Genomic DNA, 26,908 nt, shown 5'->3' with positions numbered 1-26,908 from the left:
CTGATGCATTTGGATTATCGAAGCCCTACCCCATACAATGAGTTTTAAATTGATTCCACAGGCCTGGGGGGAAGGGGGGGGGGTGCAAAACTCAACACTCAGCCTGTAAAGCCTCATGCAAAATAAAAAAAAAAAATTAAATCCACACAGAAAATAGAGAGCTGCAGGCTTTGACAGCGGCCCAGTGGGAATGCTTGGTTCTTTTTATGAGTAACCAGATGATTGATGACTCAATAGCTAAAAATAGCGGTAAAATATCCACATTTAAGTGAGATGTATGAGAGGCTTAGGCTGAAGGATAATAAACAAATCCATATTGAGATCAATTATATAAAAACTAACACAAAACACTAAAACTTGTCCTCTGTGCAAAGGCTTTTGAGGAATTTATGTAGAAAGTTTGTTTTTGTTTAGGTTTCAGGCTGCATGTGTATTCATAAGATTATATATGTGCTGCTTGCCATAATTGCCAAAAGGGGGTCCACATTCACACCAGAAGCGCTGCAACACTGTACTGCTGGGTACTTTTTGAGCTAAATGCTAATGCTAACATGCGAGAGGCAGTGATGTAAAAGTGCTAAGGTATCTTAGGGCATTCAACAGTTTTGTGACAGTTTTGTGACAGCCATGACAATACGGGTAAGTGTCCCTTTGACTCGATACACCTGAACCAGCAGCTGGCAGCTTAAAAATAAATAAAATAAGTAAAAATGCACCGATCAACCGACCAGCCACGGGAATCGGACAGTTTTCAGCATGCTCGCCCGCTCAGTCTCACATATGTTCGATTACAAGCCGGTTCATTTTGTGCACGTGATGGATGTAAATAGTCGCGCAGCCACTCAGAGCTGCATCCACGCACGCAGCCACGCGCTGTTAGCATGGCAAATCACACTTAAAAAAAACTGGAATAACCCAAGAAAACTGAAAATGATGCATCTGTAAATTTGAGAAAAATTGTCATGATATATGATAATTTGATTGCATTTATACTAGTTACTCAGTGTCCTTCCAGTCTGAGATCTCCCAGTAATCTCCCTCTGTCAGAGGAAAACAATACAGCTTACCAGTGGCTGGGAAGCAGTCTAGACTAACTGTGTGGTTGGAAGGCTCACACACACACACACACACACACACACACACACACACACACACACACAGTGGGAGTGGATTAAATTTAACCCTTCTTAACCCCCAGGTGGGAAGCACAGGAGGGATAAGGGGGTGCCGACTGGAGCTCTTCCAGCCCCAGACCCCTCACCTATTGTGGGCATACCACAGCCATCTGCTCCCTTTGGCACAGAGCTGCACAAGAATAGACGAGGTCTGTCTTTTGCTTGAGGTGTGAGAACATGCTCTTTGGAGTCTGTTTCATTTCATCATTTATGCCCTGCTGCATTTTCCATATGGTAACGGCATCGCGGGATCAGTGATCCAGGTTGTCTGAATTGACACTTTGGGATTAAATTTAGTTTAAGATCAAGGATGCATTTTAGAGCCCGGCCCAGGTCTTGTTTCTGCTCCAATCCCTGAATAATCTTTCAAACAAGCTCTTTATAAACCTTCTGTGTGATGTTTCCACAACCTTCTTGCCTTCCACAAACACAGTGCCTTTGGTTGGTGTTGGCATCCACTGAGCTGCACTGAGTGGTCAATTTGTTCTTGAATTGAAGCCATTTCTCTGTGACTGGACAAACGTGTGACAACCAAGTTCGCACAATCTTCTGACTATTTGTGATGAAAAAAATCGAGTGTGAAAAAGTCCAACTTCTTCTGACAACTTTGAGAACAAACGTGAGTCTAAAAGCACAAATGGAGACGCGTCCCATCCTGTCATTTCTTTTTTCCACCGCTCCACTTTCCTTGCCCCTTCCTAATCTACCACTCCCTATCTTTCCCATCTTTTCATCCTTCACTCCTGATTTCTCAAAGCTCCCCCGCTTTTACTCCGTCCTCTCCCACCCTCCTTCCTTCCTGCTCTCCCTCTGCAGACTGACTGTGAAGGTGAAATCTAATCCGTTTTTAATGGAGAGTAATTGTATGAAGATGTGCCGTGCTGGGACCGAGAGGAGGAGAGAAAAAAAAAAAGAACATGGCGAGGTGAAAAGACGGGAAAGAAAATCTGTGTACGTGCGCTCGCGTAGACAGGCAGTGAAACGGGAGGTGAGAAAAAGAGAGGGAAGATGAAGGGAATGGAGAGACTCGGTGGGTCATGTGAGAGCAAGTGTGGGCAAGAGCAAAAGAAAGAGCTGAGAAGAGAGGGAAAGTGTGGGGAGACGACAGCCACAGACTGAGCAGTACGCAATCTGAGGCAAAGAAAATGAGCCGGTTTAGCGGCTGATGTCACCCTGTCACGCCGCGTGCAGGTTGACAGTGGTTAGATTTGGAAAAAGCATTTACAAGGACACGAATTGAATACACAATGAGACGGGAGACGAACCAAACTGAGGCGATAATGAGCGCATTTCAGCTTTTCAGGTCACTGCAGACTCATTTATTCAAAGCAGCTTTAATATCATGTCAGCGAAGTGATTAGAATATCGACTAAGATCTTGCTCACACTGAGTCACTTGTGACTGAGCTATTTTCATGTTTTCTGACAATCCAAATTGGGGTTTCAGTCATTACCTAAATAACCGCCGAGCCTGACTGTAAAATCGCTGCCATTGAAAGCGTGCGGTTACATTTTATTTCTCAATTTAGTACATCTTTATTAGCTCAGGATGTCTCTTTAGATTAAAACTGTCATCATCAACGTGGCACACACACACACACACAGACACACACACCGAAATTGCATCACCAGCACACAAATATAAAAACACGCTAAAATAAAGACTCAGGGAAAGCAGAAAAAAAAATACAACTACACTCATGTGTTAGAACCAGTGAGCTATCAGTGCTCAAAAAGATCCTTTCTAATAATTTTTTTTTTTTGCTGCTGGTCTTCATCTGACTGCACAGATAAAGACTTTTTCAGACACAGAGAGAATAATTTATTAGTTTTGTCTTTTGAACTCCTTTAGTTTTTTTCTGAATATCAGTTTTATTTTCCCTTTAAAGCTGCACCACTTGATATCTATACATTCAAAATGAATCTAATTATTATGTGTAACTCCAAGGACTCCCTGCCCTTTAAAGCCTTAAAGCTTTTTGTTTTGGTTTAACCCTGTTTCCAGCAGTAGGCTAGTATTTTTAGCAAAACAGCAATAAATCCTACTGTACGCAGCCTGCCCGTGACTAGACAATAAGCAGACAGGGTTGGAGACTAACAACTGAACAAAGCAGACCACCTTGCAATTAAAGTACCAGACATTTCTCTCGGGAGAGGCTGGAGGCCAAAACTGAGCCAAAAGGAGAGTGAATATTGGTGTTACATTTGTCAGATGCACAAAAACATGTCCCCAGGGTCATGAATGCAAATGTAAATCATTAATGAATTCAGGCAACTGTTAGCAAACCCAACTTTAAAAAGCAAGCTGCTCCCAAGTAGCAAATAAATATTTTACTACTTTTCTTTACTGTAAGTTCTGAGCAACATTATAATATAAAAAAATTCATAAGAACACAATTTTTCCAAAACAAAAAAATACAAAAATTCCCTCATTTTGTCATGATGGTGAGTGTGGATGTGGACCCCATACACAGACTTAAACACGGGCGGGCAGAATGAAAACTCAAATTTAATGAGAACGTAAAAACAAAGCACAAAAGCTAAAATAATCCTGGACTCCGGGAAAAACAGGAAATCAGAAACACAACTAACCAGAAACATCACGGGGTGGGATAACTAATGCAAAGACAAAGACAAATACAAAGACAGGAGGAAACTGAAGCTACTTCTACATGGGGATACACAAGGAAGTGATAACTGCTGAGGGAACAACATGGGCGCAGACAATTGGAGAAATGAGACTGGGGAAAGTGAAAGTGAATGCTAAACACACGAGACAAGGGGTTGACAAAATAAAACAGGAAGTAGCATAACAGGAACACCCAACAAAGGGACGAAGGCTAGACAAGCCACCAAGGTAGTGGAAACTATAACCAAAAACCCTAAACAGAGTAAAACTAAGGAATCTATTAAAAGAAAAATAACACATAGCTTAAAACACCATACAAAGGAAACACAAGAATAAGGCAATCCACACCAGTAACAAAAAATAAACACACGAGGAATACACGATAGAGAAAACCAAACAGAAGACAAACTAAGAATCAAACTAAATAGAATTAATGATAAACAGAACTTAGAAGCCCAAAAATGCAAAACTCTGGGTCCTCGACCCTCGACCGTGACCGATTTGGTGTGTTGATGATGGTGGTGGAGAGCACAGTCCAAAATCTCCCACAGGAGTATATTATTCACATAATTTTGATGGTCATCAAACCATTCAGTGGCCTCTGTCATCCTAAACAAGAGCATTCCCAGCAAGATAGAAATGTTTCATCATAGGATGGAGATGATCGCTCAGTATAAATTGGTATGGGTGCTGCTTTAGCTCAGTGCTTGACTGTGCAACCGCAAGGCTGCACGTTTAACTACTGCGGCTCAGGAGGTGGAGCAGGTCGCTTACTAATCAGATGGTTGGTGGTTTGATCCCTGGCTGCTCTAGCCTGCGTGCCAAAGTATCCTTGGGCAAGATAGTGAACCCTGAGTTGATTGTGTGTGTGTGTGTGTGTGTGTGTGTGTGTGTGTGTGTGTGTGTGTGTGTGTGTGTGTGTGTGTGTGTGTGTGTTTGTGAATGCTAGATAGAAAGTGCTTGTATGAATATGTGTGTGTGAATGAGACATGCTGTATAAAGCACTCTGAGTGCTCATGTAGAGTAGAAAAGTGCTATATAAGAACCAGTCCGAGGCCAAATGCAGTGGCCCGGGTTTGACTGACCAAAAGCCCTTTGCAGTGTGTCTCCTTCACTCTACACTATCTAATAAAGATGATTGAAAAAGCCTGAAAAAAAAAAGTAACCATTCCTCCAAAGGGGAGCAAGTGGACACAAAACATATCAGCAAATTGTTGCCGCTTTCAGAGGCTCAGTGATTCCGGTTTTCCTTTAATGTGTCACCCTCCGTACATCAACAATGGTGAAGATGAAATAAAAATGCTTTGGTAATTATTTAAGAAAAAAAAAAAAGAGCGATTTCACTCTTCAGAGATCCTGAAGGCCTGAACGGAGGTGAAGGTGTGAAAGAAGCCATTTTAAAAAGTTAGAAAGTTGTAACAACAGCTGAACAACCAACAGTTCAGCTTCGGTTCAGGGATCAAATTAAACACAAATAAGCAGAATCACTTCACATTTAATTAATACGCAGAAAATCATTTGCACATAAACACAAACTGATTAAAGCTGCCAGTAGATTTGAAGGTCTTGAACAGCAGCCTCAAATAACTGGTTCACTATAGAACAACATCACCAGTTACAGGTGTTAGAGAGAGACAGTTATTCAGGGACAAACTACAGAGACATTTAAATACCAAGTGACTGACGTCTTTTCAAATGTGCTTCTTTCCAAACCAGAGCAGCATCTTTGTGGGTCCATTTTTCCACTTGAAAACCAAAGAACATTTACTATTGTCCCCTTATATCTGTATTATTTATCAAAATGGCCCAAAGGGTGACGGTGACTTAAAGCGACAGACGAAACCGTTCCTTCTGCAGATCAAATCTGTGCATTTATAAAATAATAAAGGACAGTTTTATTTTATGACTAAAAGATTTAGCCGTATGTCTGTGTAGATTCTCAGTCATCCAGGTCATAGTACTCTCTGGAGCTTGAAAAAGGCGACTGGACTTCTTTTTGTTTCTTGAAGACGTTTCACCTCTCATCCGAAAGGCTTCTTCAGTTCTCAACCAAATGGTGGAGAGACCCAGGTATTTAAACCCCTGTGGGCATAGTCCCATGGAGGTGGTTATGACCCTCTATTGATCATGTGCGTGAACACATGTGCCCAGGTGTGAAGAGGGCGTGGGTCATATTTAATCAGTGGTTTCAGTTGAAACCAATTTAGGACTCCGCTCCATTGTTTCCTGTGGCCTATTGAGGTCACTGGAACAAAGGTGTGAATGGGGGTTGAGACGTCTGGGAAGGGAGCTCAGGACAGCACTGTAAGCGGGGGAAAGTTGGTGACGTAATCCACCTCCTCTGTTCAATGATGGTTGTTCACAGTGGACATAGATGGCTTCTTTCACTCCTCTTTCAAACCATCTGTTTTCCCTGTCCAAAATGTGAACATTGGCATCCTCAAAAGAGTGCCCTTTTTCCTTCAGATGCAGATGTACTGCTGAATCTTGTCCTGTCGAGGTGGCTCTTCTATGTTGTGCCATTCGTTTGTGAAGAGGCTGTTTGGTTTCACCAATGTAGAGGTCCGAACACTCTTCACTGCACTGAACAGCATACACTACATCGCTGATCTTGTGTTTGGCGGGTTTGTCCTTGGGATGAACCAGTTTTTGTCTTAGGGTGTGACTTGGTTTGAAGTATACTGGGATGTCATGCTTGGAGAAAATTCTTCTGAGTTTCTCTGACAAGCCTGACACATATGGGATGACAATGTTTTTCTTCTTGTCCTTCCTATTCTCTGTAGTTTGTGTTTGGCCTTCATTCCTGTGCATCTTAGCTGATTTGATGAAGGCCCAGTCGGGGTAACCGCATGTTTTGAGGGCTTTCTTAATGTGTGTGTGTTCCTTATGCTTCCCTTCTGCCTTAGAGGGAACACTTTCCGCACGGTGTTGTAGGGTCCTGATCACCCCAAGTTTGTGTTCCAGAGGGTGGTGGGAGTCAAAGAGGAGATACTGGTCTGTGTGTGTGGGCTTCCGGTAAACTTCAATGTTGAGGCTTCCATCTTCCTCGATAAGCACCGCACAGTCCAGGAATGGTAACTTGTTATCTCTGGTGTCCTCCCTGGTAAAACGTATGTATTTATCCACTGAGTTAATGTGACGAGTGAAGGCTTCTACTTCTTGGGTTTTGATTTTGACCCAGGTGTCATCTACATATCTGTACCAGTGGCTAGGTGCCATCCCTTTGAAAGAACCAAGAGCTTTACTTTCCACTTCCTCCATGTAAAGGTTGGCTACAATGGGAGACACTGGGGAGCCCATGGCACATCCATGCTTCTGTCTGTAGAATCCATCATTGTATTTAAAATATGTTGTGGTAAGGCAGAGATCTAAAAGTGCACAAATCTGATCTGGGGTGAAGCTGGTTCTGTTCAGTAGGGAATCGTCTTCCTGTAGTCGTCTTCTGACGGTCTCCACTGCCTCAGTTGTAGGTATGCAAGTGAAAAGTGAAACCACATCAAAGGACACCATGGTTTCATCTGGATCCAGTACAAGATTCTGGACCTTGTTAGTAAAATCTGTAGAGTTTTCAATGTGGTGGGGTGTGATGCCAACAAGCGGTGATAAGATGGTGGCGAGGTGTTTGGAAATGTTGTAGGTGACCGAGTTTATACTGCTGATAATGGGTCGAAGTGGGACTCCTTCTTTGTGGATCTTTGGGAGTCCATAAATGCATGGAGTGGCTTCTCCAGGGTACAGGCGGTAGTAAGTGGGGCGGTCAATGGCTTTTTCCTTTTCAAGTTGTTGCAGGCAGCAAACAACTTTTTTCTTGTAGTTGCTTGTGGGATCACGTCTCAAGACCTCATAAGTATTGTTGTCACTGAGGAGTGTAGTAATTTTGTTGTGGTAATCCGATGAATTCAGCACAACCGTGCACCTCCCCTTGTCGGCTGGCAGTATGGTGATGTTTTGATCCTTGCTTAGGGCTGTGATGGCCTTCTTCTCCTGAATGGTGAGGTTGGATGGAGGAAGTCTTGCACTGGAGAGAGTGGCTGAAACTTTCATCCTGATCTGTTCTGCTACAGGATGAGAAAGTTTGTTATTTCTTATAGCGGTTTCTGTTGCTGTGATGAGGTCTACTATAGGAAGCTATAGAAGCCATCTATGTCCACTGTGAACAACCATCATTGAACAGAGGAGGTGGATTACGTCACCAACTTTCCCCCGCTTACAGTGCTGTCCTGAGCTCCCTTCCCAGACGTCTCAACCCCCATTCACACCTTTGTTCCAGTGACCTCAATAGGCCACAGGAAACAATGGAGCGGAGTCCTAAATTGGTTTCAACTGAAACCACTGATTAAATATGACCCACGCCCTCTTCACACCTGGGCACATGTGTTCACGCACATGATCAATAGAGGGTCATAACCACCTCCATGGGACTATGCCCACAGGGGTTTAAATACCTGGGTCTCTCCACCATTTGGTTGAGAACTGAAGAAGCCTTTCGGATGAGAGGTGAAACGTCTTCAAGAAACAAAAAGAAGTCCAGTCGCCTTTTTCAAGCTCCAGAGAGAAAAGATTTAGCCCAACTGCTTTTTCTTCTTTGATGGTATCCCCATTTTGTTCTTCATGCTTTACGTTCATCTGTTTCATCTGAGTTTGTTTTTTGGGATTTTTCTCAAGACCTGCTGTCAGCACATCATGTCATGCTGCATCCCTATTGGTTGGTTAGTAGCTTGTAGCAGCAGTCAAACATCCTAAATTTCTGCCACTTTCACAATTTGATCAGTAACATCATTACAGTTATTGTGTAGGAACAGCAATCAGTTTTTTCATGATGATAGATCGCCCATCTCTCCAACTTCCCGACCCATCTTTGGCTCTCATCACTGGTTCCTAATAAAAAGTCAAGAATTTGGGATTCCCAACTGTCTTAAAGATGTATTTATTTATTTATCTATTCTCAAACATTGCCTGATCAGGGGGAAACAGTTGATGCTTACATCAGCAGCAGGGCATTGACTGTGTATCAGGTGTTTACAGTGAAAAAAACACACGATTTGAACAGATGTGGACCTGAAGAGCACAGACACAGACGATATGTGTTAGTCAGGCCAATTCATTGTCTTTTAAAATGCCTTGCTGACCATAAGAGAAAGCTCCAGTGTCTCCTTCAAACAAGCAGAAGAGAAAGGGTTGGTGGCTGATTAAGTAAAGATGGTGGACCACCGACAGACCACTGACGTAGAACAAAAATGTGAGGGGAGGGGAGGGGAGCGGTGGATTGATTTGGGAAAATGAGCATTAAAATGTACGACTGAGCAGCGCCAGGCATGCTGCAACACCAACAACACACAAACACGCACATACCCAGCTGCACACACCTAAATATAGTCCTGCTGGAGAGCAACACGGTGAGGGGGAAGAATCTGGGGAGGAAACAGGAGAGCGGAGAGGGGAGCGGTATAGGGTTAAAAGATGACATCATCCCCTTCCTCCTCATCCTTCTGCTTCTCTCTCTCATCTTTCCATCGATAGGTTCCTCCCTTCTTATCCTCCTTTGGTCCCTCTCTTCACTCCCTTCCCTTCCCGTCTCTCTGAGGCTTTTTTTTTTTTAATAAGCAAGTACAGCTCTGGTCTTTAAATAAGAGTAATTCTGTTTGGGGCTGAGTGTGTGACACAGAGACAGCAAGAGAGGCGAACCGCTTCTGTTTTAGCTAGCATCCGAGCCGCCTCTGCAGCCCTGTCATTAAGCACACACACATTCAATGCACAGATAAAGTGACGCAGAGAGGAAGACAGGATGGGGACGGAAGGGAAGGGAAGGGAAAGGAGGGGGGCAGAAAGAGGTGGATGGAGATAAAGAAGAGAAAGGCACAGGTATAAATAGCAGGAGGAAGCTACAGCACCTATCAGAGCTGAGACACCATGCAGTGTTAAAGTCAGGGGGGTATAAATATCACCTTAAGGGGTTTAAGTGACGCGCTTTAAGTCCATCTCTAAATAATCTAATCCTCCTATAACACATGATCTGTCCACATCGTGGCAAACTTTCAAGGAAACGTGTATAGCAAGTATCCTGCTCATAAACAGCATGATTAGAAAGATTAGTGAGAAGAGAGCGTTATGATGCACAATCAGACACACACACACCCATTTACATTATTTAACAATTATTTATCTGCTGAGAAAGCTCAGGACAAATGATGCTGCTGCTGCTTTAAATTCGAGCAGGAAATACTTGGAAGTTGTCATTTGATGACAGCACTAAGAATTGGTAATTAGACCAGCTGGGTATTAGCATGTAAGATGTAAATAGTGTTGTACGTACAGACTGTTACAGACAACCGAATCTATCTTGGCAAACAGAAATGATGACAAGCACAATTTTGGGATATTTTGGTTTTCTCTAGATTTGTACATTTGTATTATGGTCCAGCATTGGTGATATTTGGTTTCCTATTATTTTCTAGAGCTTAGTTTTCCTAGAGCAGTTTGGAGAACAGATTTATGTTGGAGCATTAGAGTCTGTTTATCTTTTGTTCCCTGGCATTTATGAGTTTTGTTGATTATAGGTTAGTTATTTCCTCTTGTATTCCCTCCTGTTACCTCAGTCTTGCCTCTGTCAACTGTTACTTCCTGTTTTACTTTGGTGGTCTTTCGTGTCTTGAGTTTTGTATCGAGTTTAACTTTCGCTATCTCGTTACCTGTGATTAGTTCAGCTGCTCTCCCACCTGTTACTCCCTCCTTATTCTGTGTGTTGTCTCAGTCTCCAGTCGTCCTTTGTTGTGTGCTTCCTCATAGCTGTAGCCTTCCTTGTAGTGTGTTACTTGGAAGAGTCTTAATTTAGAAATATTTGCTCCTGATCAGCTTTATTTTGTATTTAGTAAGTGAGCAGCAGTAAAGCTGTCTTTTTAGTTTATGTCTTGTCTCCTGAGTCCTGCATTTTGGGTCCACCTCCTGCCTGCCACGCAGCCAGTCCTTGACAGACTGTGATGTTTAATTACTAAAGTTAGCTGTGACATCACTAAGTCATGAACAGATTTTCCTGAAATTTGGTGGCTGGCTTGGGCTTTCCTCAGATAATTCTATTTTGATTCTTAACTATAGCTGGAATTTTCACCCTGCTTACTACATTAAAAAAACATACACAAAAACTGTACAGGATGCTAGCCAGGTCAAAATCATCCTTCTATTTTCTTCTGCTTATTTCTGAAGTGGGGTTGTGGTGACAGACATCCTTTTTCCAAACATTTTCCAGTTCCTCTGTCAGGTACACAAACCACCTCAGCTGGCGCCTTACAGGAACATTGGTTTAACTCCACACTCATCCTGTCTCTGCGGTTTTTACAGGCCACCCAATTGCAGATGGCATGTCTCCTTAACTTGGTGGAAGGGTTTGTGCGCCCTTGTGATCCTTGGACCAACGCTGTGGGTGGCCCCTGGTAGGCAAACTGCTTACAGGGAAGGAGTGATTGAGAAAACCTCAAATTAACAAGGAGCAATTAAGGAGCTGGAACACCTCGCCCAGAAGACGCCAGGCTTTCAATTAACAACACTGGCCAGCCCCCTACTGCTACCCACTGCAACCAGCAAACCTGTGGATCTGGACAAAGTGACTTGTCATTGTAGACTGGTTCTCAGGTCAAAATCTCTTTCATTTAAAATTGGGTTTTATGTTAGTGAAAAGCAAAACAGCTAAAAAGGGAGAATGTGGGATTCCTAACTGCTAATATGGATATTCTTTTGGGCCCAGAAATGGCCCAAAAAATGAATGAATGCAACTTTAACTCCAAGTCCACTTTATAGCTTTGAAGTGCAGGTTTAACGACGCCTTCATCAAGTTTATTCAAATCCTATCACACAACCTAAGTTATCATATAATACCTTATATGTGCCATAAATCTGTTATAAAGTTAAGTGACAGCTGGGCTGTGTTGGCCTTGGTGCACACATGCTGTGAGGAGAGTACTTTTACTTTCAGGTCTTTGCTTTTGGTAATTTATGATAACGTCTTTGATTTACTCTTCTTAGTAGTAGAACACAATGGATTACTTTTTAGTAGTCTTGTAGTTATACACACCGACACTTCAGGTCAAATTTTCTGGATAAAATCAGAGCCAAAAAAAGCATACAGAGATTTGCAAGTCTGAGTTTTAGCCTTAAAAAGAACCTATTCTGCTTTCTCCTGTTTCCTGTCACATATACTGTATATTGTTACAATGGTAGGTGCTCACATTAAACATGGTTTCAAATAATGTGTGTGGCATACAAGCAATCTCTTTGAGGCAAACGCTCAGGGTTCAGACTGCTCTAAACTGTTTCAGACAGTTTTTTTTTTTCTACTCTTGGCTCTGTATGACATCAGCAAGAGAGGATTCCCTAATATGGTCATCTAAAACCCACAGCTCTCGCAGATAAATTTGGATTATTCTGAACTGTGAATCATGTAAAGCTACTTTAGTAAAATCTAAGAATGAAAAAATGTGGAGCTGGAAACGAGCACTATAGGTCTAATTTAAGATAAAGTGTATCCAGAAAACCACATGCACAACTTATCATGTTGTTTAAATATCATGTTGTTAAATAGCGTGAACAACATGATAAAAGCCACAAGGAACGTGACAGTTATCTTTTCTTTCTATTTTTAGGTCAAAACATCACTAGGACATTCTGAATACCAAAAACACACGGCAAAGCTACTTCTGATCCCGCAGGTTCTTTAATTCTAAAGTAAAATGTGTACCATACGAAACATGCAAGTGACTGAAGTGAAACTCATTACTGAATAACAATGATACTGACAGCCGTATCTGAAGATCTTTGCTCCAAAGCGCCATTATATTTTAATGCCAGTGGATATCAAAACATGGCAGCGAGTCTTTATGCTGTATTCAGTCCCATTCTCTCTGCGACAAAGGCTGCCAGAGAAGCCTATGTCATGGCAAAAGATTAAGCAGCGCGCTAAGCCCATCTTTAAATAATCCAATGTTACTAATAATACTTTTCCACCACAAAGCACAATGAAGAGAGACGGGGCCGGGTGTTCAGGCTGCGGTTCACATCCTATTTTCTGATTTTTTTTTTGTTGTTGTTGTTGTTGCTGCTTTCGTCATTACCTATAATCAGATTAGTCACCATCAAGAAATGGATTTCTCGTAATGATCAATGAGAACTAAGCTATTTGAGCCGCTAAGCATCGCGACTTGTCTTGTCCCCAAAAAGTCCACACTGCCTTTGACAGCAGAGTGACTTTCAAAGATCGAAGATGTAGAAATTCTCCGCTGAAACTGAATATTTGCTGTGAGAAATGTAAACACAAATTGGAGACAGCTAGTAAACAAATATGGGAGAAGGTTGTCCCAGCTGGAGACATCCTCAACATTTGATTAGCAGCTTTCTGCTGCTGCTCCTGCTGCTGCTGCTGCTTTTCACAAACAAGGAAATGTGATAAATGGAAAAAAAAAAAAAAAGAATCTCACATTCCCTTGTTCTTGACTAAGGCTGAGCATGATATATTTTGTTAAAGCTGCTTGTGACTCATTGCAAACTGGAAGAAAGCCCCTTCCAGCAATATTTATTTTTCCTGCTTTTAATATCTCACCCCTTTCTAAAAGCGTTTTCCTCAAAACAACTGCGTGGCCATGATTTGATCATTCTTTGTTTGCCTTGCTTTGCACATGTGCATATTTAATAGCGAGCGCCCACAAAGGTGAAACTCGCGGTGATTCAATCAGGGAGCTTATTTACCCGAGCGTCGCTGTATTCCTTTAAGAACCGACTCTTTCTTCAGTGACACAGCAGCGTGCGCGCTTATTGCATTGCTGGCCGTTTCATTACATCCTCTCCCCTGCAATATCCTTTTTTTTTTCTTTTTTTTTTATCTCTCCCGTCTCTCCTCCTCCTCCACCTGCCAGCTTAATGTTCAGTCATTTCCTCTTTCCTCATCCACTCCATTTCTTTCATCATCCCCCTCACTTTCTCTGCCCACGCTCCCTCTTAATTGATCTGAGACAGTCAGAGAGCAAAAACTACTCCGTGCCTTCTGTAACCCAATACCAGGCCCATCCAGCTGGCCCTAACACACACAGAGAGAGAGAGAGAGAGTCATTCAGTCGCCCACATGCAATCTGTGTGAGAAGGTGAATGTTTTACAGTAAACAGCACATTTAAAACAGAGCCTTCTGTACATTCATTATTTTAATGTGGACAAACACACATGCCGGACAAAATAAAACACAAACATATGAACAAAATGCACACAGGAGCTGCTCGTGAGCGGGGTTATGTTACGCTGCACAGGTTATGTACGCCTAAAGAAATGAAAGGAATAAGCAGGAAAATAAAGCTGAAATACACGAGGCTCTGTCACAAACAACAGTAAGCAGGATTATCGCTTTGAAGGTTTAAATACCTAAACATAGGCTTTATATTTTTTTAGAGGTGAAAAATGTGGAGGTTCAAAGGTACAATAGGATAAAGCGCACCTGTGTGAGATTCTGCAGAGATTTTTTTGCCACGTTCATTTGTCTATTGTGGTTAAACTTTATAGGCACTCTAAGTGCTGCTGAATGATGGAACGTTTCATTTGACTGGAACATTTGACTCCTCTGCCATAATATTATCCCATATTTCAGTAAATTTTGCCATGTTAGCCTTAGCCACCATGGCAGTTGCAGAGTACCACACACTGCATTCAGGCTTGTGAGAGGCCTCTTTGCGGCCATCATTTAGCACAGGGGCTCTAACCGCTTCCTATGAAAAACATACCAAACTTGTCCTTTGAGAGGTTACAATCAAAGAAATACCAAACCAAGCAGCAGCTTCACAGGGGACAGCTATTGTTATGATATCTGACAATAACCAACATATTTAATTTGATATATCAAAACAATTAATCCTTATTTTAAGCTATTTGTCTGTGTGACACTAAATTAAACTAACTAGCAACTGAGCAAAGTTTTGGCTTTAAAACCTGCATTTTTAATTTATCTACGTATCCTGTGTCATCAATGTAGTTCTAGCATTTATAAAGTGACCGGCCGGGTGTTCAGGCCACAGCCTACCTGAGTATTGTTGCTGACCATCCCTTTGCAACCTCAGTGTACCCATCTACTGATGGCTGCTTCCAACAGGACAACGCACCATGTCTCAAAGCTCATATCATCTCAAACCTTTGGGATGTGGTGCAATGGGAGATTTGCATCATGGATGAGCTGCTGACAAATCTGCAGCGACTGTGTGATGCTGTCACGTCAATAAGGACCAAAATCTCTGAGGAATGTTTCTGGCACCTTGTTGAATTTGTGCCACAAAGAATTAATGCAGCTCTGAAGGCAAAAGGATTTTGGACTTTTTCCATCTACATAAGATACCATTCCCTTACTCTGCTAGATTTCATGAGGTGTTCTTTAAGATTTCAATATGAATATCTGACGGCATGTTTTCCCTTCTAATCCCTTCATTGTTAGCAGTGGAAATGGCCCATTTTCGAGAACATTATGAAACACAGGCAGCAGTTTATTTTTGTACTTTCCAAATCAGCAGTGGAAGCGTTTGAAATCCATTTCCTATCAGAAGCAGAAGCACTAAAAAAGCATACTGTGACCTGGTAAAGAGCATTCAGTGGGCTGATAACATAATCAGGCAAATGAAACGCTGCTAAGACGCGTAGTTGCTAAAAAGACCAACTGCCTACTGTGCAGATCAGTATTTCTTATCTTAAAGGGGAATATGAGCACATAACGTATTACTTCACATAACCATTTTACTCAAAACATGAAATGACATTCAGTTCTTCCTGTTATGCCACAACGCAACAACTCGCCATCTGTTACCCTGCGAAACAAAGTCTGATTGTTGTCTTATGTCTGCAGGGTGTTTCGTAGCTTTTAGAAATGCTTTAAATGCTACATCAACCGGCAGAATGGGTTTTGTTCAGGTACAGGAGATTTAACGCTCTCTAAGCTCACACAGCATCCTTTAGGGCCTGACGGAGTTATTTGAAGCCACTCAGAAGCTCCTTTGAAAAGCCGCTGCTGCGGGCAGCCAGTGATGAAAATGTCAAGGACTGAGAACATCATGCATGGCTATTTACTTATGAGGATATTTCTTTGGCGTGGTTAAAGTATCAGTTAGAAATGCCGATGCTAGTTTGCAGACGGATGGGTGTTTGCATGAAAACATACGCGTGCTGCAGTTTTGCTGCTTTCACATAAGTGTGGGAGATAATAATAAACAACTAGATATCAATTTTTGATGAGCAGAAATCCAACACCACGGATGGCTGCTAGAAACAGCTGTGGTGAAATAAATGCTTCTTCATTTTATTTTTTTTTTTTTTTTTGCCTTAATCTGCTGCTGTTTTCCTGGTCAGATGGTGAGCCTGAAAAACTTTTTTGTTTTTTTCTCTAACTGGGACGGCAACCCTAGAGCCTCTGGTGGCATTAATTTTACAGGAATAGTTTTAGTATGATCATCTTGTGATTTCGAAATACAGATACATGTTTGCTTATGCCCTAATTTTAAATGCAAGGAACGAGCCACATGGTGGGTCGCCTTTTTCAATGTAGCCACAAGTTTAAACCATGCCCGTGCATCGGGTCTCCATCTTTGGACTACATCATTCACTGCACTCAAAAATGCAATGTAAGCTTTGCTAACGTGTGACAGAATGAGCCGCTGGGCTGGTCTGAGCAGAAGGTCTGCTTAGCGTGTTTTGTCTCTGAGCTCCTGCTGATGCAGCTGCTGCCACCAACAATGTTCTCCAAGATCTCAAGATAGACCAGAGAGCATCCCATGATTGCCCTGCAGATGTACATACAATCACACACACTCAGGCCTCGGGAAATATTTGACTATAACATTTTTTTTTTTTTTTTATAAGAGTCCCTCCGCAGGCAGCTCAGAACACAATCGTTGAACTGCTGCATAGTAAAACCTGCAAAGACCTCTAATCCAAACCTCCAGCACTTATCACGCTCATTTAATATCTGGATATCATTTCTGTAAGTAATTACACTTCTCTGCACAGTGATAACATTTCAACCTGCAGTTCAGATGCTTTTATTTTCATTCACGATGTTTTCTATTAGCAGCCCTGTAATTTCATTTCAGCCAGTCATTGTTGATATTTCTACCAATGGCAATGATAATTCTGCTGTGATGCTTTTATCCTTGCTCATGGCGTGTTTTATCCTTTATGTAAACTCAGTCTGTGTTTGTGAAAAAGCCTGTGTAGACTGTATTTGCACCCATATGACTTACTGTAACTCAGATAAACATATTAGCTATGCTTCCACAAAGTGCAACAGGAAGAAAAGTGTGCAAATTAGCTGCAGAGAGAAACAGCGACTGAGTGGATCTCAAGGTCAGTGGATCACAGCAGTTGCAGTTCATGTTTTAATCTAGGGAGGCAGTTGGCTCAGTAATCACCCTGAATCACACATGTGCGAACTCTCTTTGGTGTGGGAACATGCCACAAATCTTAATCACAAGTTTGTGCATCTGCTGACTAGATGACAGGCAGGAATGTGACTTTAGTCTGGTTGGCCTGCCGGCAAAGGCGCACCACCCGTGACCGAGAAGCCGGGCTGGTGTCTGTGACCCCACGGGAGAGCATCGCAACTGTGAAGGAGCGCTGAGCCAACAGACCGTTCTCCAGCGAGGCAGACGGCTGCAGCGTACCTGAAGAAATGGAGGACTAAAACTGGGACAAAGTCGAGAACCACCCCAGCTAATAATTCTGCAATCATGAAAAAATAAAAAGCCGAAACTCTGAATGTGTTTGGTGAATCCCTTTAGGGATGTGTGCGATAAGTTAATTATATGACTAAACATTTTTGCCCTCTCTTGTTGGCATCAGAAATACTAATAGGTAAAGCTAATTATCCACATTTATTTATGTACAACAGCAATTAACGGTTGTTCTAAGATGCCCCCAGCTAGCACTACAGCCCCGTCAGACAGCAGCACCTCGCTCACTATGTGACAGAAAATTGTAAACAAGAAAAGTGGAAAGCAAGAAAAATAATAGCCTCGCAAAACAGCACAGCTTTATAAAGTGAATGGTTGTATGCAGGCTGCGCCGGACAGCTGGCAAATACCATAAAGCCATTCGAAATTAACCTGAAGCCACAAACCACACAGTCTGCGGTGTTAGTAGCGGTGTTGCTAGTACAGTGATTGAATGGGGTCAAGCTGCAATCTGTTTCTGATAATGTAGCAATAACGGTGATAAATTCACATTTATTTGTTACATATGAACTCAGCAACCTTCCTGTTCTACAGGAATATAACCAGAATACTTCTTTAAGCTTTGGATTGCTGATGGACTGACGGACAGACCAATGGGTAAGCAGGCAGGTAAAGATCTACCGTGTGTTGCTTGCTTCCAGACTGATTGCAGTTTTGTACAAATGGAAACAGTAAGGAGAGTAGAGCAGCCAGTTAGATCCACTTGGCTATCTTCCAGAACCATTAACTCTCCGCATCTTTACTGGACACCATCCTCAAGAGTTTTATAATTTTTTAATGCAATGATGAAAGTGTGGCGAGAGGGGAAAGGAAGGGAATGCTTTCACGGTGTCTAAAACACGGTGTCTGTGTTAAGATGCTTGGATCCCAGAAAAACGCTGGCTCTCTGACTTCATCATCGTCTGATTTTTCTGAAATCTAATCTAATTTATGAAAACTCATTTTTGAAATCTAATTTAGAAGTTTGCCACGAAAGCTCAGTTTGAACAGGGGGAATTCACATGGCGAAAAAAAGCAAAAACACTCAAAACAGAGCGGGTGCTGATGGCGATAAAGGCAATCCTCAATCTCCCGATTTTATGAAATGGTTCTCGCAAGCTGTCTACAGAAATGTGAGGCAGTGTCAGCGGTTCATAAAAAAGTCTTTCTGGATTTAAAAAAAAAAGAGTCTTTTAATACTAAAGGATTTGAATAATCATATTTTTCACATTTTAATAAAGCATTTTGATTTATATTGACATAAAGTGTCCTCTGCAGAACAAAATAACCACTTTGAAGAGCCAGTCCTAAAACAGAGAGGCCAGAGAGCAGTGAAACGTCTGTGTTTGTGTGTACGTGCACGCGCACATGCTGCAGGCCTGTGGCCAAATATGAACACACTGTAAAAAGGATTATAGGGACCCAGTATCCTTCACCCTTCATCTATGGATAAATTGACTGCCTTGGCTGTCCCTGCTACTCTTTTATTAGCCAGTTCAGCGTTCCAGATCAGCTCTCTGTTTACTGGAGTCTCACAAGTCTCATGTATTCATCTCATATTATTCATTTTTACTGCAAAGAAAACCTTCAGATATTCTGTACTGCAACTTTGATGTGTTTGCTTTATCCTTAACTGTTTGAGCACTAATATTATTAACCCTCCTTCATCTCGTAATTAGAAAAATACTGAGAGGTCAAATCACCAGCCTTGAATCTCGCTCACAAGTCAACATGTATTTAGTTTATGTAATATCCCTGTCACTGACCTTAGCAATTAATAAGACTGATTACAAATAGCAGTGATGGATTATTTGTTAGTTCACAGGTTGAGATCAGTTTTAAACTACTGGACTTAAAAGCTTTTTAAAAGCTCTAAAAAAGCATTCTGCTAGAGGAATCTTAAGCATTATTATAATATTTAACAACGCTAAGACCAACACATCAGTATAGGGTGCATAAACCCTGATTAATGCACATTGTCAGCATTTTCAAAATCCAGCGTGGCGTTAGTTCAGGGAGGCATCAAAGTCAAGCTGCAGCAGATCAGCTGATAGCAAAGCCAGCCGACATCAGCCAGTGGCTCAGCTAATGCCCGTCTACAGATCTCATTTAGGATGTGCTATATAAGCTGTTTTAGTCTGTCAACAACTGCTTCACAACTGCAAGCTGCTTTGCAACCCATATCCATCTAGGGCGGCACAATTAATCAAATTTTAATTTCAATGACAATTTTGGCTTCCCACAATTAAATGAACATGACTGAGCAATATTGAAAATGCGTGCTCTGCCAACAGAATGCAAAGCAAAAGCAAATCACGCGCTCCCTAAATCAGCTGTGCACCAATCACAGCTGTTCCCTGCACCTTACAGCATGAAGTCTCCAGAGCACTTGCACAGATGCTGGGTTGCACTGAGCTGAAGAATTTGACCAACAAATTGTCCTGGTCTGCTTTGTCTTGTTTTAATTACAAAAAAAAATAAAAAATTTAAGACAGACGGATATATATGCAAGCTATGAATGGACTTCATTCTAAAAGGGATGATCAGTGCAGTCAATGGGGAGGTAAACCTCTCAGAGGTCAGCTAACAGCTTGAGGAACTTTACATGATGATACTACAGATGGATGGAACCACTGCTGATCAGAGCACTGACCCGTTTTACAGCTTCTACCATTAGAGAATTCCCAGTGTTCAGTCATTTCTAGTCACTCAAATCTGTTCAAAATTTTGTTTTGTAATTCACATTTTCCAAAACTTGTCACCACTTTTTGACTTTTCACTACAATGCCCTTCGAATACCGCGAATGAGAGAGCTGGCTTTAAATCGCCGAGAGCATTTTGTGAAACTTTATGGTTTCAAGTGCAAAGGAGCTGTTTTGGGCCCAGATTAAACACACATTTAAAAAAGTCCTCAAGATAGACGTTTACACAAATCATGTTTTTGAAAAAATCTATCTGTATAAAAACGCTAAACTAAAATCAAGATGCCAAAAGCATTTTGATTTTAGTTTAGCATGCCTAACCAACAGGTGGTAATTTTAACCTAACTTCAAATCCATGATAACCAGTCAGAAGCCGTGATTTGGCTTTAATGTTTCACCCAATACTCGTGGCACATGTGGCAAACATTTCATTCAGTTCAGACTGATTAGCTTTAGTGCGCGAGCTTGTTCAGTTGTGCTATTTTCACTGGCTCCTGCTCTTTCTAAGCCTCATATCAAAATTGATGTTTACCGTTGGCCATTTTAAACACTGCCTCCTGTCAGTGTGCTAAAAATGTACATATTTAAGACACATTATGCTTCGCTGTTAAATGTCAAATCTCCCCGTATCTTCTCTGTCATATTCACAAGAAGGAATGAAGCTTTGCTCGGGGCTTCAAGCACAAGAAACAGGAGGAGGAGTTCAAATTAACAAAGAGAATGTGATTCCCTGGAGGGAAAAACACCCACAAGTCTGTCTACACTTGGCCTACATACTGGCCGTTAGAGACTTCCCCACACCAGACGCTTCTCCTGCTGCAGTATCTTACTATCAGTTCCTCAAGGGGGCCCAGAAACAGTGCTGCAGCAGAAGCAGCAGCAGCCATGTAGTAACTGGGACTTCCACAGCACATATGCAGAGACCCACCTTAACCCAACGTGCTGTACTGATGCGGTAAAAAGCTCTCATCATCTTGCTGCACACACCCCACGCTCACGTGCCTCGGAGGAAGTTAAAGCCACTGAAATGAGGTGCAAAAACACACAAGAGCAGGCTCGCAGGCGCACACACCTCACACCACCTCTAAAAGCACAGAGGTCTTCTCTTCAGAGGGTTAATGGGAAGAGATTGAAGGCTACATGAAAGGGGGGAGTAACCTTATAAAGAGGGGTCAGAGGGAAATAGGAGCACACACAATCTGCTTTTGCACTGCACACACATGAGAGAGCCAGATGACGGGTCATGACACAGAAGAGCAAGTGTGTGTATATATATAGGAAAGGAACATGAAGCGATGGGGCTTGTTGACTGAGTGATCCAAAGAACAAAAATATTGATTTGGCCATTTATAACATGTACTCACTGTCTAAATACAAAGCCTAGCAAGAAAATATTTTCTGTTAAAGTACCTGTGCATGAAATAAATGCTACGACACACGTATAGAAAAGCAATAATGTCAGTGAACGCCTTTCATGCCAGTTGCTCTTCAAGAACCCAACAAACCATCCATAAACCAAAGACACCCGATCAGTAAATGCTCAGATTTCACAGCTGGATTCAGAAAATGATGTACTGTGTATGTAATGTTAGAAACTGTTAAAACTGCTCAGTTTAGACTTACATCACCTATTCATGTATTTACTTTACTGTTTATACAACTTAGGCTCAACGTATTCCAATCAGAAGTTCTCCACAACTGAACACTGTTTAGCACAGTGTTAATGTAGGGATGCACCAATACAGGCTGGGCTGAGAAACAAATGCAATCTTCAATATAGAAAATAACCAGAAACAAGTGTTTCTGCTCTTAATCGCTCCACCTTTGAACATTTAGCTATCCCAAAACTGATGCACCTATATATCGGTCCATCCTTAGTAGCTGGACCTGAAAGCTCCACCCAGGCCAGGTAGAATCTACAGGAAATGCAGGAGTTGCTTTTGCATCCACAGGACTTGAATCTGAAAGGCCACAACACGCTCAGTCAAATTGGCCTCTGTGTAGTTACTGCAGCTCTGGGATTATAGCTATGGCAACGACAGACCTGCAAATAGTGCAGCTCTGATTGCCTTCATGGCGGATGTTGCACCAGTCTGAATGTCAACATCTTTGGTGTTTCGCGCATTTCATGTATGAGGTTTGTTTAACAAGCCAGGCTTACTCGCAGCGACGGTGGCCTGTCAAGGGGAAAGGCCTCGTGACAGAGAGATGCTTCTCTCATTTCCCCCCTATCAACCAATCAAGGAGACAAGCACATGTTTGATGGGTTTGTTTAGCGTGGTTGAAAGCAGTCAATGCAAATTGAGTGACTCTATGCATGCAATTTATCTTCAGAAAAACATAAAACAGCTCACAATCAACTGCAAAAGCAGCATACAGTATAACGAGCACTTGATTAAAAGAAAAACAGGGTGATTGGATGAAAAACAGACATATCATTGTCACCTGCCTAAGAAACAGGCACATCTCAAAATCAGCTAAAGGTCAGAAATGCAACGATTATTCAATTTAACGACTGCTTGTGTCTCTCTGGCGTAAAGATTTGCTGCTGCTTTAAATAATGGTAAGCTGAGTCTATTAATAATTGGCTTTTGGACCAGAGGAGGGCTTTGGAATGCTGTGATGGTCGTTTTTCACTTGTTTCTGATATTTAATAGGGGAAAAATGCGTAACTCATGTCAATCCATGAACTGCTAATGAAATGGACTGTTTGTCCCAGTGCAGAGAACACCAACAACAGGCTTTTTACATATCCAAAAGAAGACTGGCAGTAGGTCTATTAAATAAATCAAAGCCGCTGCTGTCACCTCAGCATGTCAGACTGGACAAGGACAGCGAGGAGAAACTGTATTATTGGAAACCTGTCAGTGGATCAGTGGGCGTATTATGTTTAGTCATGGGTGAGTTTAAGCAGAGAAGAATGTAAAAACCTAAGTTTACTGCGACCTTTTATTCCATATGGTAGGACAATCAGTGTAATATATTCCAGTTGTTATTTCTGACATTGATCTATGGCTGCTTCAGTAAATCAGAGCCTCACCTTTAAGCAGGGGTAGCGGGGTGAGCTCCACCTGGGAGCTCTGGTAACGGAACTGAGACGAGCTGTGGGACCTCCTCTGCCGGGCTCTGCGCATGGACCTGCGCGGGAAGCCGTCCACCTTCTCCGCGGACGGCACCGAGAAGCTGGTGGTCGGCGAGGACGGGCTGGACGGAGGCAGCTTGGTCGTCTCCATGATGGCTGTAGGTGGTGGTGGTGGTGGTGCTGATGTGGATGCTGCGTGCGTCCGTGCGTGCGTCCGTGCTTTTGCGAGTGTGAGTGCGTAACGAGGGGGTTTATTAAGAGGCTGTATGGTTAAATAAAGGAGAGGATGGAGGAGTGGGTGGCTATCTGAATCACAGATGGATTATCAACTGATCCGAATGAAAAGACGCTCCAGGGGTGGTGGAGGAGGGAGGAGAGGGGGGGTTTGAGAGGAAAAAAAACGGGGGGAGGGGGGGGGAGAAAGGTGCAGAGGCGGAGGAGAGGTGAGGAGAGAGAGATTTTCTAGGTGTCCAGTCCCGTGCTGCGCGCCTCGTTGTCTCTATCAGAGCCGGACTGGAAATGGCAGCAGCAGCAGCATCCCTGAATCTTCAGTTTTTCACACACGGATTAAAAAATCGCTTGTGTATCATCGCCGCGCAGGAGTAGCCTGTACAGCTACCAGATGATGCTCAGACAGGCGCGTCTCCTCCTCACACACAAATACCACACACGCACACACACACGCGCGCGCGCGCCTCTGCTGCTGCTGCTGTATTGGCGTCACACATAGACTAAGTCATCAGCCTGAATTTGGATGTTTATTTCTCTATATCATGCAGCTGAGCTCCTGATAGGCTTAAAAAAAAAAAAAAAAAAAAAAAAAAAAAGCACCTCCTGTTTATCCAGATCAAACGCAAACAAACGCCCTCCGCGCCAGTTCACAGCTTCTTCTCGATTTTTTAATCAGTAAAAATCAGTGCTCGGTCCTGGCGGTGGATGATGATATCATAAAATCATCAATCTGGGCCCACTTCGGCTGCGGCATCACTGTTGTTGTCCTTCTGGCTCGATTTTTTTTTTTTTTTTTTTAATCGGACCCTCGTTCAACCATTAAAACCCTGCTATTTTTTTATTTTCTTCTTCTTTTCCTTGGAGGCTGATAATGTTCTTGTCCACTCAGCCTACTCCTCCTCCTCCTGCCTTCCTCCAACCGTATCAGGGCGGGGAAACAAACGGTCCCTCACCGCACCGACATGTGCAGGTCCTCAGCTCCGAGCCCCGCAGCTCCCGCTCCGCTCCGTCTCTACCTCCGCGATGAGAGGACAGAAAAAAGATAAATGAAAGAAAAGGGGCCGCTCCTCCGCGCAGGGGGAAGCCGGGAGAGGAAAAAGCTGAAGGCCTGTGTTATACAATAGCACACCGTCTGTGTCTGACACACTGACGCGTTTTCGCTCCTGTACCCCCTCCTCGGTTCCCGTTATCCGGTTGTCTTACAGCGCATCGGCGAGCTGCGTCAAGAAGCGCACGCCGAGCCGAGAAAATACGGGAAATGAACTTTCCTGACTTTCAAAATAAAATGAGCTCTCATGAGCATGTGTGTCTCGCGAGCCTTCGTAGACTGTACATAAAAGATGGCGGAAACCACCCTGACGTCACTCATTTGTCAGTGAAGTTTTCCTCTATCGTCTCGTTTTGCCCAAACGTGATGACCAAGAGGTGGATACAGTAGCTACTTTTCAGTTACTTGTCCTCAAGAATAACCTGATTGATCTGCATTTTTCAGTCTAATTGGGACCATAATTTATAAAGTGAACATCATGGTATATTAAATAATACTAGAAACTAGTGACTTAGACCAAACTCATCAGGAAAGCGTTTACAGAGGTCACAGAAAAAGGGAGCCCAAGGGATGCTTTCCCCAAAGATTTCTATACAGCTGTACTTCTGCTTTACAACCAGAGGAGTCACCCCCTTCTGGTTATCAGAAACAATGCAAACGTGGCTCCACTTTTCAAACTCAAAGGCCGTTTTCACCTGCATGTGTTACTGATGAAGCCTGAGGATTTCTGCATAGTCATTTTATTCAAAGCAAAAATTATTTTAAAAAGCAAACTTTAGAGATCTTAGATGATTTTTAATACAGGGTCCTGTTAAGCCAGTGCTAATAATATAAAGGTTGCTGATATTTTTGCTCAAGAAAAGTGCAGGGATCCTCAAATCCAGGCCTCGAGGTCCGGTGTCCTGCAGGTTTTAGATGTTTCTCTGCTTCAACACACCTGAGTCAAACATAGAACTTTGACTGCATACTGAGTAGGTAATTCAGCCATTTGATTCAGGTGTGTTGGACCAGGGGTGGAATTGCCCACCCCTGGTCTAGACAGCAACAGCAAGATGTGCCAAATAATCTACCTAAGGGCAGATTCTGATCGAATCTTAAATGAGAAAGATTAGGCTTTCCATATATCCATATTTTCCATTTCACACATTTCTGCTCGTGGACGTTATGAAAAATTTCAGAGGACTGTTCTAAACAGATACTCATCTCTCTTCTCCAATTCTTTCAAGAAAATCATGGTTAGTAAAGAAATTCAGACATACTCAGTTTGTTTTTGTGAATGATGAAAAGCAGAAAGGTCTAGAAATTTCTCAACAGTCTCGCTAACATTTTAAATTTGTGTAAGAGCTACACCCTGCGGAGTAAATACTTGGCAAGTGCTGCGCTTTGCAATGCGCAGAGCCCGTGCACTAAAATGCTTTTATTTTGAAAGCGTTAACAAGACGCTGCCTTATATCGCTCTGCGCGCCTTGACGCTGGTTCTTCAGCCTTTAGGTGGTGCAAGGAGAGAGAGGCGCGAGGCTCATCACTGCGGATGACGCTATAGGATGAATTTATTTATTTATTTATTTGCCTTTATTTACGCGTGGCCGGCCTTCGCTTTTTAAGCCCGGTTAATTATAAGCAGGTGTTTCATCAGTGTCTCTGCTCTTCCTACATCACCTCCGGCTGCTGTTTCAAGAAATATTCTCTCCTGTCCTCCAGCAGGGCACCGTCGCCTCCCCCATTCCTTCCCCTCCCTTTCCTCCCATTTTGCTCTCTATTTGAGGTGAGCGCCAGCGTGCGTGAGGTTGTAGCTGGCTTTGAGGATCAAGTCCCATCCATTGTTCTTCATCCCACTGAGCCACTTGCGCCCTCTCACACTCTCATATGTGCACGTGCATTCAGAGGCGCGTTTATCCACGCCTTTCATCGGTTTCTCAAAGTCACACCGCTGCGCTGCCAAGCGCACCACACTGCTTTTCTCCCCATAAACACGCTCCAGCATTATGTCTATAATTAGTCCTATATTATCTCATAGAGGCTACAGTGCAGTAGGTACGCATGCGCCCTTTGTTCTGTCCCCTATGTTGTGTATCAGGTGAGCTCACCCAGTCATCTTCAGCGAAAAAAAAAAACAACACAAAAAACACAGGGGTCTGTTCTGTAAATGGTTTAAAGCTCAGAGCCAGGGGACCTTTGCTAGTCTGCTTTGCATTTGCAATCACTGCAGGGAGGTTATAGTGCTGTTAGAGAAACGCTGGTTTACCAATCTGTCAGTAGCATTTTGGACCTTTTTATTGGACTGGTCTGCACTTGTTAGCTGTGTATAATAGCAATTCTGGAGTCT

General features: G+C 42.7%; 1 protein-coding gene across 1 annotated transcript in view; it reads right to left on the bottom strand.

Annotated features, from left to right (window-relative positions):
- The window catches only part of ppp2r5b (protein phosphatase 2, regulatory subunit B', beta), a 45,337-nt gene extending 21,350 nt beyond the window's left edge, over nt 1-23,987 (bottom strand). The window contains exon 1 of the mRNA XM_030722597.1: nt 23,262-23,987. Coding sequence (XP_030578457.1) covers nt 23,262-23,454 — 193 coding nt within the window. The 5' untranslated portion in view covers nt 23,455-23,987. The remainder of the gene's footprint in view (nt 1-23,261) is intronic.
- Between the last annotated feature and the right edge of the window lie 2,921 nt (nt 23,988-26,908).

Source organism: Archocentrus centrarchus (assembly GCF_007364275.1).
Source record: "Archocentrus centrarchus isolate MPI-CPG fArcCen1 chromosome 18 unlocalized genomic scaffold, fArcCen1 scaffold_23_ctg1, whole genome shotgun sequence".
Classification (NCBI taxonomy): Eukaryota; Metazoa; Chordata; class Actinopteri; order Cichliformes; family Cichlidae; genus Archocentrus; species Archocentrus centrarchus.
This window is presented reverse-complemented; position numbering and strand designations above follow the sequence as displayed.